Source organism: Rana temporaria, chromosome 7 (assembly GCF_905171775.1).
Source record: "Rana temporaria chromosome 7, aRanTem1.1, whole genome shotgun sequence".
Taxonomy (NCBI): Eukaryota; Metazoa; Chordata; class Amphibia; order Anura; family Ranidae; genus Rana; species Rana temporaria.
In genome coordinates this window covers 69,553,582-69,569,914 of record NC_053495.1, presented here as the reverse complement: position 1 = coordinate 69,569,914, position 16,333 = coordinate 69,553,582, and the positions used below count along the sequence as shown (strand labels likewise).

The window sequence follows — 16,333 nt, the reverse complement described above, 5'->3', positions numbered from 1 at the left end:
GGATTTAGGTCTGGACTTTGATTGGGCCATTCTAACACATGAATATGCTTTCATCTAAACCATTCCATTGTAGCTCTGGCTGTATGTTTAGGGTCGTTGTCCTGCTGGACGGTGAACCTCCACCCCAGTCAAGTCTTTTGCAGACTCTTAACAGATTTTCTTCTAAGATTGTGCTGTATTTGGCTCCATCCATCTTCCCATCAACTCTGATCAGCTTTCCTGTCCCTACTGAATCAAAGCATCCCCAAAACATGATGCTGCCACCATGTTTCACGGTGGGGGTGGTGTGTTCGGGGTGATGTGCAGTGTTAGTTTTCCACCACATAATGTTTTTGCTTTTAGGCCAAAAAGTAATATTTTGGTCACATGTGACCAGAGCACCTTCTTCCACATGTTTGCTGTTTTTCCCACATGGCTTCTCACAAACTGCAAACAAGACGTTTTATGGCTTTATTTCAACAATAGCTTTCTTCTTGCCACTCTTCCATAAAGGTCAGATTTGTGGAGTGCGTGACTTATAGATTCTCCCACCTGAGCTGCGGATCTCTGCAGCTCCTCCAGAGTTAACATGGGCCTCTTGGTTGCTTCTCTGATGCCCAGGCCTGTCCGTTTAGGTGAACGGCCATGTCTTGGTAGGTTTGCAGTTGTGCCATACGCTTTATTTTTTGATGTTGGATTACTAAGTTTCTCTAAGGCTGGGTTCACACTACTACACTACTTTCATCCTACTTTGCTCTGTGTTCAATGTTTTCCTATGAGAGCGTCTTGTAGCGTCCTACACAAGTCGGTCCGACTTTGAAAATGCTCCCTGTACTACTTTTGGTCCTACATTGATCCTACTTCAGGCCCATTGAATATCATTGAAGTCGGACCAAAGTAGTATCCTGTTCATGAAAGTAGGATGGATGTAGGACCAATGTAGGATAAATGTAGGACCAATGTAGCAGAGCAAAGTAGGATGAAAGTAGTGTAGTAGTGTGAACCCAGCCTCACAACCCTCTGTGGGCTTTACATAGCAGCTGTATTTATACTGAGATTAAATTACACACAGGTGGGCTCTATTTACTAATTAGGTGACTTCTGAAGGCAATTGGTTCCACTAGATTTTAGTTGGGGGTATCAGAGTAAAGGGGGCGAAATACAAATGCATGCTACACTTTTCAGATATTTATGTGTAAAAAAAATTATAAACCATTTATCATTTTCCTTCTACTTCACAATTATTTGCTGCTTTGTGTTGGTCTATCACATTAAAATAAAACACGTTTACATTTTTGGTTTTCGACATGACAAAATGTGGACAATTTCAAGGGGTATGAATACTTTTTTAAGGCTTTGTATGTCTCATGTAATTCCAACCATAGCAGTTGAGACCTTTTGACCAAGGATCTAACACAAATTTGAGTTTCTTTTTATATCTGTACACATAGCACCATTTTTATATATGTCTTCATATTTTATTTTTAGTTTTCATTGAGAACAAGTATTGATTGCGGTAGATTTTTATTCGTACAATTTTGATAATAAAACGTTTTCCTTTATTACCTCCCCCTTTCCTGTCTATTATTACCCCCCCCTCCTTTCTACCGCCCCCCTCCCCCTTTATTTTTTGTTTATTACCCTCCCTTACCATTTATATTGTTAGATTTTAAATGTATTGATATTGTGTTATAAAGGTCTCTGAATCATTTGGTTTAGACATGGTAGCTTTTGAGGGCAAACAAGGTTAGTTATGACGACAGAACAGCTGTTATAGCATAGGCCACATCTATTCTTGAGTCATACGTCAAGAAGGTGGGTGGAGATGTTAGTTAAATATACATAACTGGGCATTAAAGCTCATCGCAACCTTCTTTGGAAACGAGCCAATTGTGCTTAGTTAGCTGTTAAACCTGTATAAATGTACACGTGGTAAGGATAGTAGGAAGAAAGCCTCAGGGTCACCTGACCCTACGGGGGTCTCAGGGTCATCGGACTCTGCAGATGAGATGGGGGTTTGGAAGCCAACCTGCTCGGAGAGGCTCTATAGCCAGCATAGAAGATGTAACATCTATTTCCTCCTTCTGTAACTTCTGAAGTATCAACCTGCATTGATGTTCTTACCAGATGTAATCAATGTAAGCATAAACTGTCTATTTGCTGTCATATCGTTGGAAGAATAAACCATCATATAATGAAGTTATGTCTGAATATTTTGGAACCGAGAACACACCTGGAGAAGGGAGAGGTTTTTGACACACCGCATGACACATGTTAGAGGCATATGTCCATTATGTCCTCTCTGCTCTATCTCTGTCACCTCTTCCCCCTGCCCCCCGGCATCTAACAATTACCCAGCCACCCCCCCTTTTTTTTTTTGATAGGATAATTATTACCCAAACACATACTTTAAATTAAATTCATTTGTTGGCAATTAATTAAAAAATTTTGGGTTTTGTGTCTTAAATTTTAGATTTAAGTTTAATTTAGTGTATTTGATCATCATTTTTTTCAATTATTTACTGATTGTCTGCCTTGTTGTAACATGATAATTTGTACAAATATAATGTTACGGTACTTGGTTCCTGTGGAAGCCAAAACAATTTTTACTTTTTAAGACCTCATTTCCATGCCCCCCGTAGCTCCTATTTAAACTTTCCAGGCTGTCCATGCCCCGTGATTTGATAAACGGCCAAGCCTGAAACAGGTTTTCATGACTACAGCCTGCTGAAAGCTTTCCATCTGCTCTTCTGCTGCATCTGTGTTCCAACCCAAGCCTCGTTGTGGTAAATTGGTCCGACATCAATCTGTGTTGGTGACATCACATCAGGCGCACTACACCAGCTGCACCATCCGGTGGTTTAGAGTCCTTTGCCCCGTTCATTGTGGTCTGTTTACATTACGTGGTTTCCCATGTGACATCTGGCGCCTACACACCTTTAAATCGCCCCCAACCCTCTAATATGCCGGAGTCAGCCTTCCAAGGTTTGGGTGAGATTTAGATTCATAATCAAGCATGATGTTTAACATTGATTGTCTGTCAGACATATTTTAACCCTTTCCATTCTTGGAAATCTTTTGACTTTGATTTCACAATAAATCTTTTATTAACAAACCGTGGCATAGACAGTTTTATGACTTCTCCGAGGTATGCCTTGCGTGGTTTGTAGCCATCACCCAGCGCTGGATTAAGAGGAATCTTTTGTTTGTTGGAAAGCAACTTTACCTCCCACGTTTCATGGGAGATATTAACCACTTAAGGACCGCCTCCTGCACATATACGTCGGCAGAATGGCACGGCTGGGCACAAGCACGTACCTGTACGTCCTCTTTAAGTGCCCAGTTGTGGGCCGAAGCTCTGTGGCCACGGGACCCGCGGACCCGATCGCCGCCGGAGTCCCGCGATCGGTCCCCAGAGCTGAAGAACAGGGAGAGCTGTGTGTAAACACAGCTTTCCTGTTCTTCACTGTGGTGCTGTCATTGATTGTCTGCACAATCGATGACGTCACACCTACAGCCCTGCCCCCCTACAGTTAGAAACACATATGAGGTCACACTTAACCTCTTCAGCGCCCCCTAGTGGTTAACTCCCAAACTGTAATTGTCATTTTCACAGTAAACAATGCATTTTTATAGCATTTTTTGAAAATGACAATGTTCCCAAAAATGTGTCAAAATTGTCCGATGTATCCGCCATAATGCCGCAGTCACGGAAAAAATCACTGATCGCCACCATTAGAAGTAAAAAAAAAATATTAATAAAAATGCAATAAAACTATCCCCTATTTTGTAAACGCTCAAAATTTTGCGCAAACCAATCGATAAACTCTTATTGCGATTTTTTTTTTTTTTTACCAAAAATATGTACAAGAATACGTATCGGCCTAAACTGGGAGCCACATCGCACGACCGCGCAATCGTCAGTTAAAGCGGCGCAGTGCCGAATCGCAAAAACTGGCCAGGTCCTTTACCTGCGTAATGGTCCAGGTCTTAAGTGGTTAATGTTATTTTGTTAGAGATGGGAGCTTTTCCCTGTTAAAAAGAGATGGGAGCTACATTTTTCAAGGTTTCAACTGAATTGCTAATTATATGCTGTCATAGGGTACTGGAAGTAGATAAGTTAATTTGTTTTATTCACTAAATTATGGGTGCTCAACCTGTGGCCCCTCCAGCTGTTGTGTAAATACAAGTCCCATGAGGCATTGCGAGGATGATGGTTAAAAATATGATTCACAAACGCTGAGGCATGATGGGACTTGTAGTTCTGCAACAGCTGGAGGGCCACAAGTTGAGCACCCATGCACTAAATTTAACAGATCCTAATTTGAAATGGTCTTATTTTTAACAAAGACCCCATTCACACCTAAGCGACAAAACGCCCGACGCGGGACGCTTCTGTCGCTAGAGGTGAGAATTCCCATTGCCGTCTATGGAGATGGTTCACATCTCATAGACGCGCAACGCCTGTCGCCTGAAAAAAAGTCCCGGACCCTTTTTTTCAAGCGACACGCGCGTTTTCCCATAGACAGCAATGGGAATACTTTAGAAAAAAAAAAAAAAAAAAAGAAACATTTGTAATCGCGGCAAATCTGCCGCTACACGCGTACGCGGCTGTCGCTTAGGTGTGAATGCAGCCTAAAGGCTTTTATGACTTTGTTTAGTCCTGTTTGCATGTTTTGTAAATATGTGTTCATTCTTTTGCAGGTTAGATGAAGATGGCAAAGTATTAACTCCAGAAGAGTTACTATACCGAGTACGTATTTGTAATTGCTATATTGGGGTTCACCGAGGCAGTTGAATAAGCAATCCAATTAAACCACTCTTTCCTGAAGAGAGCATTAGGCTGTATAGCCCTGGGTTTATCTTCCAAAGAAATAAGGTGTTCTACCCATGCAAGTCAGTTGGCCCATTTCTTTCTAAAAAGCCGAATGCTTACACTTTGGGAATATCTTAGCCAAACTGAGAAGAAAATTCCGGACCAATGTACAAGCAGCCTATAAAAGGTGTCTGTGTAATGCACTAGCCCAGGTGCAGTATGGTACACAGCTGGTTTACAAAACCGTGTAAGGCCAGGTTAAGAATGTTTTCAATATTTCTGTATGCTTTCATTAACGGCACAACCTGGCTCTTGTGAAATGTTGAGCTGTGAAAAGAATGTAATAAAACATCAAAAATAACTCTAAATTGAAGTGCCAAATATTGCAAAACATACATTTTTTAACAAAGCATGTTTTTCCTGAATTTACTAATTTTGAGATGAAGATTGCATGAGTTATTAAGGGGGGGAGAACCCAGTTATTATTGCTAGCAGCTGTAACATCCGCTAGCGATAATAGCATGCAAAATCTAGTAGGCTGGTTGTACCATACATTTAGCCTGCCCATACATGGAACCATCTATTGCTCGCTTTAAATGTTGCTTGCCCTCTGTCTTTTTACTAATGTTGCATAACATTGGTAATGATTAGCAGTGTAAATACCTTTTATCTTACTCGTACAATACAGACTTGTATTTATAGACCATGAGTTATATACTTCAGGTGATTAGACATTGGAAAAAAAACTTTGCTGTAGCCACCCATACTGCATGCTCATATAAACCCATACAACCCAAACCTACTCAATGAGACTTTTTTTGCTGGTGTCCTTGAGCTACTTTTTGCTTTTTAAATATAATATTTTTTCCTTCTGACACTTCTATCAAAATTTTACTCTGTATTGCCCTAGACTGTATAACGGTTTCCGGATTGATACCCCACGGTGTACCTTTGGGACTGTACCTCGACCCCTGTGCTTGCTTTAGGTGCTGTATCCTGCATTAGGTGCTTACCTTGACATGAAGTGCAACGTGTGTTGGCTGCAGGGTGCTATACAGCTGTGGGGCCATGGTCCATATCTATGGTTCCCAGACCCTGAAGATCCCTTTGGATTAATGCCTACCTTCACAGGTGCATCCTGAACCCTAACAGGCACAGCAACATGGATTGGAAGAAATTGTGTTTCCCTGTATTTTGGCACTGGTTCCTAGCTATTAATGGACAACCTGCAGTGCTTGACACACAATTCAGATACATAGGAGAAGGAATTAGGAGTTAACTTTTTTATGTTACTACCTGTATTATTTGTTTTTAATGTTTTCGGTGCAATTGTCATGTTAAATTTGGCATATTTTTCACCATCCTTAATTCTCATTGTCTCAAGATAATGATGTAGTCATGGCACGCTTTAGTGCCTGGGTTTTAGCGACTTCTGTATTCTGGACACACAAAACCCAAACCCCTTTGCATTCATTTAAATAGTACCCACCCGGGAATCCTCTCTCCTAAGCAGTGGAGGATCATGTTCTATTATGATGCTGCTATATTTTGCTGTTTATATCTCCCTCTTAGGCACACATTAATGTGGAGTTCTTTGTAAAATATTTGCAGCTCCAGAACTTTGGCATCCAGGGACGAAGCACTATACGTTTTCTTCCCCCCCCCCCCCCCTGACATTCTCATGCATCAGAGATGGAGACACCATACCTGTTTGAGAATGAAATAGAGGAAAGGAAGGGGGTGCAGATGTTGTAGCAGAAGCTGCAGAGGATTTTGCAGCCCCTGCATTTTATGAGCAGCAAGCTATGGCTTCTCAACAAATGCTCTCCATTGTCAAGTATTCATTTGGTGGTGGTCCTCAGGGATCTGCAGGGTAAAGCTGAAGGCACAAGGAGGGGTTCCACAGATTTATCCAGGGTTTGTACAGCAAAAAACAAGGGGGGAAGAGATGGGAGAGCCCTTATGGTGTAATAAGTATATATTTGGAATTTATTTGTTCCCAGAGTGCTGGCTTAAATAAAAATGTAGAAATAAATACATAAGGCAAGGTAGCAGTAACCCATCCAGTTATTACACAACCTGTTTCCTTACAAGGTAAAGTTGTCCAAAAACAAAGAGGCGGTCCTCTACAAAATGTGTAACCATGCCGCCTAACTTCCAGAGCCACATGTGTTCCACCGATTTGCTGACTACCGGTCTTCCGGCAATCTTTTAGGCTCCCATCAACATCTACAGGATCCCAGTGACTGTGGAACCCTGCCTGGCTATTCAGTTCCCAGTGGAACTGAGACACTGACCGACCTGTGTGAGGCTGGCTTAGGTCCCATGCCATATATAGGTACGGATTCACCTACTTCTGTGAGTTGTTATACACTAGCGTGTTTTTCCATGACTATATTGCATCACTTATAAGAAGGGTTCTTTCTGTCTAAACAGAAAAAAACACTGCGCTAACGTATATGTGAGAATTTAACAAACATGTGAAAATGTAAATAAGCAGCCAGTACTAATTACTAAATACCATAGTAAACAAAAACTAAAAAACACAAGATAGTACAACGCTGTAAAATAGAATGACCACCAAAAAATACAATATTGATCATACAAGGTGAGCTACTAAGTGACAACAAAAAAGGTTTGAAAAAATTGAAGAGTAAAACGTGAAGAAAAAAAGGGGGGAACCATCCAATTCAGTGAAACAGTTCATAAGTGAAGTGAATCTTCTTAAGTAGATAACCATATGTGTCTGGAATAGGAAATCCTCCACCAAAAAGGGACACCGGATAAGTGAGAATAAGATCTCCTTACCAGAAGGAAAGACCGGATTTGCAGCGGTCTTATAAGGCCTAGGGATGTTTAGGACTAGTCTTCCCAAAAAGACTGCTCCAGAAACTGCAAAGATCCAAAGGGCTGGCTCCTGATCGAATATGCTCCAGCAATCAATTGGCGATAGTGTTAACCATGGAATGGAAAATAATGGAAGACCACATAGTGCATTACTGTATAAAAGGCTGATTTAATGAAAAACAGATGTGCACTTAGTTATGTAGTGAAAAAAACGCATGTGGGATGTATCGTGGTGGGAGAGGATAGCGTCAGACCCAAAAGGACGAACGAAGAAAGAGGGGTATCAGAGGGGGAGGAGGATCAGGTCCAAAGAAAAGAAAACAATAAACATAGGAGTTTTCAATCTTAGCTCGGCCCAATTGTCATCAGGTGAACAGGCTCTTCTCAGTCAGGGCCTCAAGTTTGCACCCCCACGGACCCTTGATAAATTTGAGACCTTCATAGATGCTCATAAACTGGTTAGAAAATTAAATATTAAGAGACATTTTATTCTTAACCCTACGGGTATTAATGGCCAAAATATGGTCTCTTTCAAAGGCCCATTAGCAGGCTCTACCACATTGCCATCTGTTGGTTCATCTGCCAACAGAGGCAGTGTGGTCCCAACCAGGTTTACAAAACTGGCAAATGCATCTTTATTTAACCCTCCCGGCTTTATTTCCCCTTCTATACAGACTTTTAAAGAACTGGTCTTGAAAGATATAGCTGATCTTAAAATCCCTAGATCTAGGAACAATTTTGAATTCCAAAGCCAGTTGAAACAAATCTGCACACGTAACGATTTGGTTATACGTCCAGCAGACAAAGGCGGAGGGGTTGTAGTCTTAGACAAAAGTGCATACCTAGCAGAAATGCATAGGCTTTTGTCTGACACAACCACCTACAGCCAATTGGCTAATAACCCCACGGTAAAATATAAGAAGGAATTAAAAGCTTTAATAATGAAGGTTTCTCGTTTGGGCATCCTCAATAAGAAAGAGAAAGCACATCTAGTTCCATCGGCACCGAGAATTCCGGTAATTTATTATCTACCCAAGGTGCATAAAAGCACTACCAATCCACCTGGTCGTTCGATCATTAGTGGATTGGACTCCATAACTGCACGCATAGGCAAGTACATAGACAAATTCCTGCAACCATTGGTTACCACCACTCCATCTTATTTACGTGACAAGGATGCATACCTGCATGTCCCCATCTACACCGGTCATCAGAGATTCCTGCGGTTTGCGGTGGGGGAGGATCATTATCAGTTTGTGGCTCTCCCCTTCGGCTTGGCGTCGGCACCAATGGTGTTTACCAAGGCGATTCTGGCCCTGCTAATACATCGTGGCATCGCTATTGTGGGCTACTTGGACGACCTTCTTCTGAGGGCAACTTCAAGCTCAGAATTGTAGGAGGGCGTGTCTATAGCCTGTAAGACCCTCCGAGAATTTGGTTGGGTGCTCAACACCCAGAAGTCGGTCTTGGCCCCATCTCAGCTCCTGGAATACTTGGGGTTAGTTCTGGACTCGTCGTGGCAAGGATTTTTCTTCCGGTGGAAAAGCTGTAGTCGCTTTGGACGGCGGTTAAGCGGTTGACATCCCAAAGCTGGTCTTTACGTTTTTGCATGCGGGTCCTGAGTCTCATGGTGGCCTCCTTCAAGGCAGTGCCGTATGCTTAATCTCACACTCGAGTGCTGCAGAAGGAGATTCTGCTGAGAAGAAACAAGAGTCTTTCGTCCCTGGCTCATCAAATCCGAGTGAGCCACCGGGTCAGGTACTCCCTGGTGTGGGGGCTAACATCACCGGGGAGGCACAGGGTCGCTGGACTCTGGAGGAATCCCGCCTGCCGATCAATGTCCTGGAACTCCAGGCGGTCAAGCTTTGTCTTTTTGCGTGGTCTCAGAGACTGCAGGGGCGCCCGGTCAGGATACAGTCAGACAACGCCACGGCGGTGGTGTATGTCAATCATCAAGGAGGAACAAGCAGCGTGGCGGCAGCTTCAGAGGTTGCTCACATCCTGAGATGGGCAGAATGGAGTGTGCCGGCATTGTCGGGTGTGTACATTCCGGGTGTGGAAAACTGGCAGGTTGACTACCTGAGTCGTCAGATGCTGGACCATGGTCTCTGCACCCGGATGATCCTAGTTGCCCCGGATTGGCCTCTGCGTCCCTGGTACGCCAACCTGGTGCGTCTGGTGGCAGAAGTTTCCTGGCGTCTGCCGCTACGATAGGACCTTCTGTCGCAAGGTCCCATACTCCATCCTGCTTTGCGGTTGCTGGTTTTAACGGCCTGGCTGTTGAAAGCCAGGTGTTGAGAGACCGAGGCCTGTGATTTCTACCATGTTGAGGGCTCGAAAATCGGCTTCCAGGAAGATTTACCAGCACATGGAAGGCTTGCACATGGGGTGGGGTCCGCTCACCTATTCGGTGTCAAGGGTCCTACTGTTCTTACAGCGTGGGGTGGATCAGAAGCTGGCCTTAAGTACGGTTAAGGGGCAGATTTCTTCCCTGGCTGTCTTTTTTTCAACGACCCCTGGCGGCTCACTCGCTAGTGAGAATGTTCGTGCAGGGGGTTTGGCATGTGGCCCCTCCGGTCCGTCCTCTGCTGGATTTGAACCTGGTTCTCTCGGCGCTTCAGAAGCCTCCGTTTTAGAACATCAGGGAGATTCCCTTGCGGACATCTCAAAAAAGGTCTTCTTGGTGGCTATTACATCTGTCAGACGTGTTTTCGAGCTGGCGGCCTGGTCCTGCAAGGCTCCGTTTCTGGTCTTTCACAAGGATAAGGTAGTGTTGCCTCCGCAACCTTCCTTTTTTCCTAGTCGTTTCAGCCTTTCATCTCAATGAGGACATTGTCCTCCCGTCTTTGTGTCCTCGCCCGTCACATCCGAAGGAGACTGCATTGCACTCCCTGGACGTGGTTTGGGCTCTGCAGCTACTGCTCCGTTCCGGAGGTCTGACTCGCTGTTTGTTTCAGTAGCTGGTCCTAAGAATAGCCTAGCGGTCTCATCGTCCACCATTTCTAGGTGGATCAGACAGATCGTGATCCAGGCTTATGCCCTAAAGGGGCGGGCGCCCCCCTTTCCTGTCACGGTGCATTCGACCAGGGCAATAGGTGCCTCTTGGGCTTTCCGACACCAAGCGTCCGTTTCCCAGGTGTGTAAGGCGGCGACTTGGTCGTCCGTTCACACTTTCACAAAATTTTACAAGGTTGAAGTGAGTGCATCTTCGGATGATTCCTTCGGCCGCAAGGTTTTGCAGGCGGCTGTTTAATGATTGCAACTCCTCCGTTTAGGGGCTCTGGTTTTAGTTGGGGTGAAGTTTGGTTTTATTGTTCCCACCCCTCGTTTTTTTTACACTGCTTTGGGACGCCCCACTTTGTCAAGAGTGCTGTGTCCGTCCATGAACGAAAGAGAAAATAGGATTTTTGTACTCACCGTAAAATCCTTTTCTCTGAGTTCATGGACAGACACAGCACACAGCCCTCCTTTATGTGTTTGTACTGCTTTTTGACGAACTGAGCTGCATGGTGCAGGGAGAGGGGTTGTACCTAGAGGCCCCCGGGGCGGTACTGTACAGTTTGTTTGATGTGTTTTTAAACATTAACCTATTTCTGCCTAGCCCTCTCCTAGTTAAAGGCGGAATACCCACTTTGTCAAGAGAGTGCCGTGTCCGTCCATTAAATCGGAGAAAAGGATTTTACGGTGAGTACAAAAATCCTATTTTTTTTTATAACGGCTTACCTGTAAAATCATTTTCTTGGAGTACACCACGTGACACAGAGCCTCTATATATTACATAGTAGGTTGTATGGTCACCAGAGGTGATTGGACACTGGCACAACCAATGAAGACAAGTTCCCCTCCATATAACCCCTCCCCTAAGGGAAGTGCCTCAGTTTTGTAGCAAAGCAGTAAGGTTCCTAAAAGGAGGGGGGGCCTCTGTGTCCCATGGTGTACTCCAAGAAAAGGATTTTACAGGTAAGCTGTTATAAAAAAAATCATATTTTCTTTATCATACACCACGGGACAAAGAGCCTCTATTCATTACATAGTGGGTTGTCCCAAAGCAATGCTCAATGAAGGGTGGGAGACACAGATCCAAGTAGGTCGTTAACGGACAAGAAACCCTAGACCGCTGCCTGCAGCACACTACGCCCGAAGGCAGAATCCTCATGTCCTCCTACATCTATGTGATAGAATTTGGTAAATGTATGGACTGAAGACCAAGTTGCAGCTTTACAGATCTGAGTCATCAAAGCCTGGTGATGCACTGCCCATGAAGCATTTATTGCCCTGGTCGAGTGCGCCTTAACAGAAAAAGGAGGAATCTTGTTCCTTAAACCATAAGCTTGAATAATTACTTGTCGAATCCACCTAGAAATGGTGGGTTTTGATGCCGCTTGACCCTTCCTGGGACCATCTGGCACAATAAACAAAACATCTGTTTTGTGTATCTGGGCAGTTGCCTGCAGATAATCTTTTACTGCTCTCACTACATCGAGAGAGTGCAATAACTTTTCCCCCGCTGACCGCAGCTTAGAAAAAAAGGAAGCCAAAACGATGTCTTGATTTAAATGAAACGCTGATACCACCTTTGGAAGAAAGAAAACAGATTATCGGTCTATGTCTCCATGTGGTGCCACATCCAAAAAAAGAATCGGAAGAAAACAATGGGTCCCCTGACTGGACTTTAAAAGCACAAAAGTGTAAACCACAAAGTGGATAAACTTTGTTTTAGTAAAAAATAAATATATAATTTATTATAGAAGTACCAAACAGATTATATTAAAACATTGACATGATATGGAATGAATATAGACTAGCATATGATTGAGTACAAACAGTGCAAACAAGCATTGTAGGACGTGATTCTTCAAAGTGTTTGAAGAATCACGTCCTACAATGCTTGTTTGCACTGTTTGTACTCAATCATATGCTAGTCTATATTCATTCCATATCATGTCAATGTTTTAATATAATCTGTTTGGTACTTCTATAATAAATGATATATTTATTTTTTACTAAAACGTTTATCCACTTTGTGGTTTACACTTTTGTGCCTTTAAAGTCCAGTCAGGGGACCCATTGTTATCTTCTGTACCTTTGGAAGAAAGGTAGGATGGGGGCGTAGTACAATTTTGTCCTTGTGACAAACTAAATAAGGCTCTTCATAAGAAAGAGCTGCTAATTCTGATACTCTTCTAGCGGAATCAATGGAATATGGCGGATAGGTTAAAAAGACTGCTTTTGCAAGACTGACAATACCAAGTTCAAATCCCAGGGACATAAGGGAGACTTGACTGGCGGATTTATCCGCAGTACTCCCTGAATGAATGCCCGGACTAGGGAATTACATGTTGGCGGTCTCTGAAAAAAGACTGATAGAGCGGATATTTGACCCTTGATGGTACCCGGGGCTAATTTCATAACCACTCCTAATTGGCAAAAGGCGAGAATCCTACTTATGGCATACTTTTGAGGATTCCACCCTCTGGATTCACACCAGGAAACATATGCCTTCCAGACTCTGTAGTAGATAAGCCCGGAGGCTGGCTTTCTAGTGTTAATGAGTGTAGCTAGAACTGGACCTGAGAGGCCTTGTTTCTTTAAGATGTAGGTCTCAGTAGCCAGACCGTTACATTTATCTTCTGTAAGGAAGGGTGGAACACTGGACCCTGTGACAGCAGGTCATGACGTAGTGGAAGCAACCACGGTCTTCCTACCACCATCTTTATTATCTCAGCGTACCGGGGGCCACTAAGAGTACTGATATTCCCTCCCTCCTTGATCTTGCACAGCAATCTCTGTAAGAGGGGGATCGGAGGGAATGCATAGACCAGTGAAAACTGATTCCAAAGAATTATCAGAGCATTCTTTCTGTAGGCCAAAGGATCTCTCGTTCTGGACACAAAGTTGTCCAACTTCCTGTTGAGCCTGGAAGCTAGCAGGTCTACATCCGGGGTCCCCCATCTCTGGCATATTGCCTGAAAGACATCGGGGTGGAGAGACCACTCTCCTGGAGATAGTTGCTGGCGACTTAGTCTGCTTGCCAGTTCTCTACCTCTGGAATGAAGATTGCAAAAAGACGAACATTTTCTTCTGCCCATGTCAAAATCCGATTCACCGACCTTCCTTTCCGCAAGTTTTTGGTCTTTAACCACCAACTGAAGCTTTAGCGCACCTGTGGAGATAGGCGCATGGGTAAATCCAGAGCTTGACCTTTCCTGTTACAGGCCGCTAGAATATTGCCTTACAGTAATCTCGAATGAAACTGGGCATAGGGAACAGCCTCGAAGGAGGCCACCATCTTCCCGAATAGCCTCATACCGAGGTGAATCGATGGTCTGACTTTGTGGATCAATTTTCTTAAAGACTTGATTTTTGGCTCTGGCAGGAATATCCTGCTTTGGGCTGTCTATGATCATGCCCAAATAACTCCACCCTTCTTAGGGCTTGCAGGGAGGATTTCTGTAAGTTTGTGATCCTTACTATATGCTCCAGGTATCTTACTGTATTGAGAACGGCGTGATCTAACCCTGCCACTGACTGATCTATCACAAGAAGTTAGTCTAGGTAGGCCGTCACCGCTATGCCCCGTCCCCTTAGCTTTGCCAACAGAGGGGCCAAATCCTTTGTAAATACTCGGGTGCGGTTGCCGAACCAAAGGGCAGAGCCACACACTGGAAGTGGCGATGTTCTACCGCAAACCTTAGGAACTTTTGGTGAGCGGGATGGATAGGCACATGTCTTTTGATGTCTATAAACCCCAAGAATTCTCCACCTTGTAAAGTGGTGACCACTGATCGAATAGTTTCCATTCGGAAATGGCGAATGTTCAGAAACTGATTCAGAGATCTTGGTCCTTTAGGGTTACTTCCATGATTACCCCTTGAGACATTAAGTGATCCAATCCTTTGAAGAAGGATTTTCTTTTTAATGGATCTTTGGAGAGCCTTGAACTTTGGAACCGGTAAGGATGAGATCTCTCGAAATTAGTACTCTAGGGATACTGCGGAAATTACCCACTTGTCCTGAATCTCTGTCTGCCATGCCACTGAAAACTGCCAAAGCCGCCCCCCCACTCGGCCAAGCGGGGGGCTCCTCTTCATAAAGAGGCTTTGGGGGTCTTGCTTGCTAGCTTTTGATCTCAGAGCTTCTTGTTCTTCAGGGCCTGGTTTTCTTTAGCCTTTGTGGCAGGCTGAAAATGTCGTTGCCACTGGCTGGAGGCAGATCTTGCAGGAGCCGGGGAGAGAGAACGTTTAGAAGGACGCTTGTTGTTCTCTGGCAGAAAAGTGGTCTTACCGCTCGATATCTTTTGAATATACTTTTCCAAATCATCCCCAAAAAGGTGTTCACCATGAAAGGGGAAACTGGCCAAAAGCTTTTTGCATGGGGCTTCCGCTGACCTATGCTTTAGCCAAAGAATCCTGCGCATATGCACCAGCTGGAGCGTAAGACGAGATGCCTGTTGAATACAATATCTAATGGCATCCACTGTGAAACATAAGGCCCTAGGCATACTCTCCCAAAATGTTACCTGCTCCGAGGGCAGATCTTTTCAGCCCATGTTTTACCTGATCCTTTAAGACCTGACACATACCAACTGCTGCCACAGCAGGTTGGGTTACTGCACCCGCCAGGAGAAAGTAAAGATTCCAACTTTTTCTCGGAAGGATCTTTAAATACCTGGGCAAGTTAGGCTTTTATTTAAAGGCTGCTTTTATCTGATGTGTCTGAGAATTTGTCAGGAGTTAGCAGGCTGATAACAGAGGGACAGTTCAGGAGAGAGCTATGGGACTTGGCTCTTTGAAGAGAGATAACAAAATACTGCAGATATATGTGCCCAGCTCAAATGTCATTAATTGGGTTTAAATCCACTTTAAAGTATATCTAAAGACAAACTTTTTTCCATTTTGGATAAAGTTGGAAAGGGTTAATCCAAGGCATCTAATTAGGGAAACTTCCCTTCATTTCCCATCCTATAGACTCAACAGAAAGTGAGAGAATCTATTTCCAATGTAAGATCTGCCTAAATTTGGTGCCTGCTTGGTGACAGCTTTGCAATTGGTCCACTGCCCATTGTCCTCCTGTCCGCCGGTGCCTTGGCTTATATTCGGGTCGGCTTATACTCGAGGATATACGAACTGCTATCGGTACCATTCAACCGGCTCCAAATAGAAGCAAGGATCTGTCTATGCAGCATACGCCTTTCTTCTTCATCAGATGATACGTGGATCCCAGATTTCCCACAAGCCTGCATGACCTGATAGGTGTACACCTAATCGGGTCTCATCATCTGGTAAGCAGAACTTTATTCCATTTCCATTGTCACGGATTTTACAGTATCCATTGACCTTCCTTTTCCTTCATTGGCTGGATTGCACCGTGGACTCTGGTTTATTTCAATGTTTGAAGCGGTCTTTCCTTATGGACTTTGTTATTAGACTTTTATTTTAGCACCACACCTTTACCCTGTTCTGTTTTATTTACACAAGAGATGGCTGCATCCACAGAAGGCAGACTCCACTTCTTGGTAAACTTCTCCTGCATAGGATAAAGAACTTCAAACTTGCTAGAAGGAGAAAAATGCTTATCTGACGGTTTCCAGTCTGCGTAAATCAGATTCTCTAATAAAGGATGGATTGGAAAGGCACAAGCAGCCTGTGGGGATTTTAATGAACCCAGAGAGGAGACAGGTGATTCAGTTAA

At 43.9% G+C, this 16,333-nt stretch overlaps 1 protein-coding gene across 6 annotated transcripts in view; it reads left to right on the top strand.

Annotated features, from left to right (window-relative positions):
* Positions 1-16,333, top strand: part of SGSM3 (small G protein signaling modulator 3) — a 439,637-nt gene that overhangs the window by 346,482 nt on the left and 76,822 nt on the right. For all 6 annotated transcript variants that reach the window (XM_040359570.1, XM_040359574.1, XM_040359572.1 and 3 more), the window contains one exon: positions 4,684-4,732. In XM_040359570.1, the coding sequence (XP_040215504.1) occupies positions 4,684-4,732 (49 nt within the window). The remainder of the gene's footprint in view (positions 1-4,683; positions 4,733-16,333) is intronic.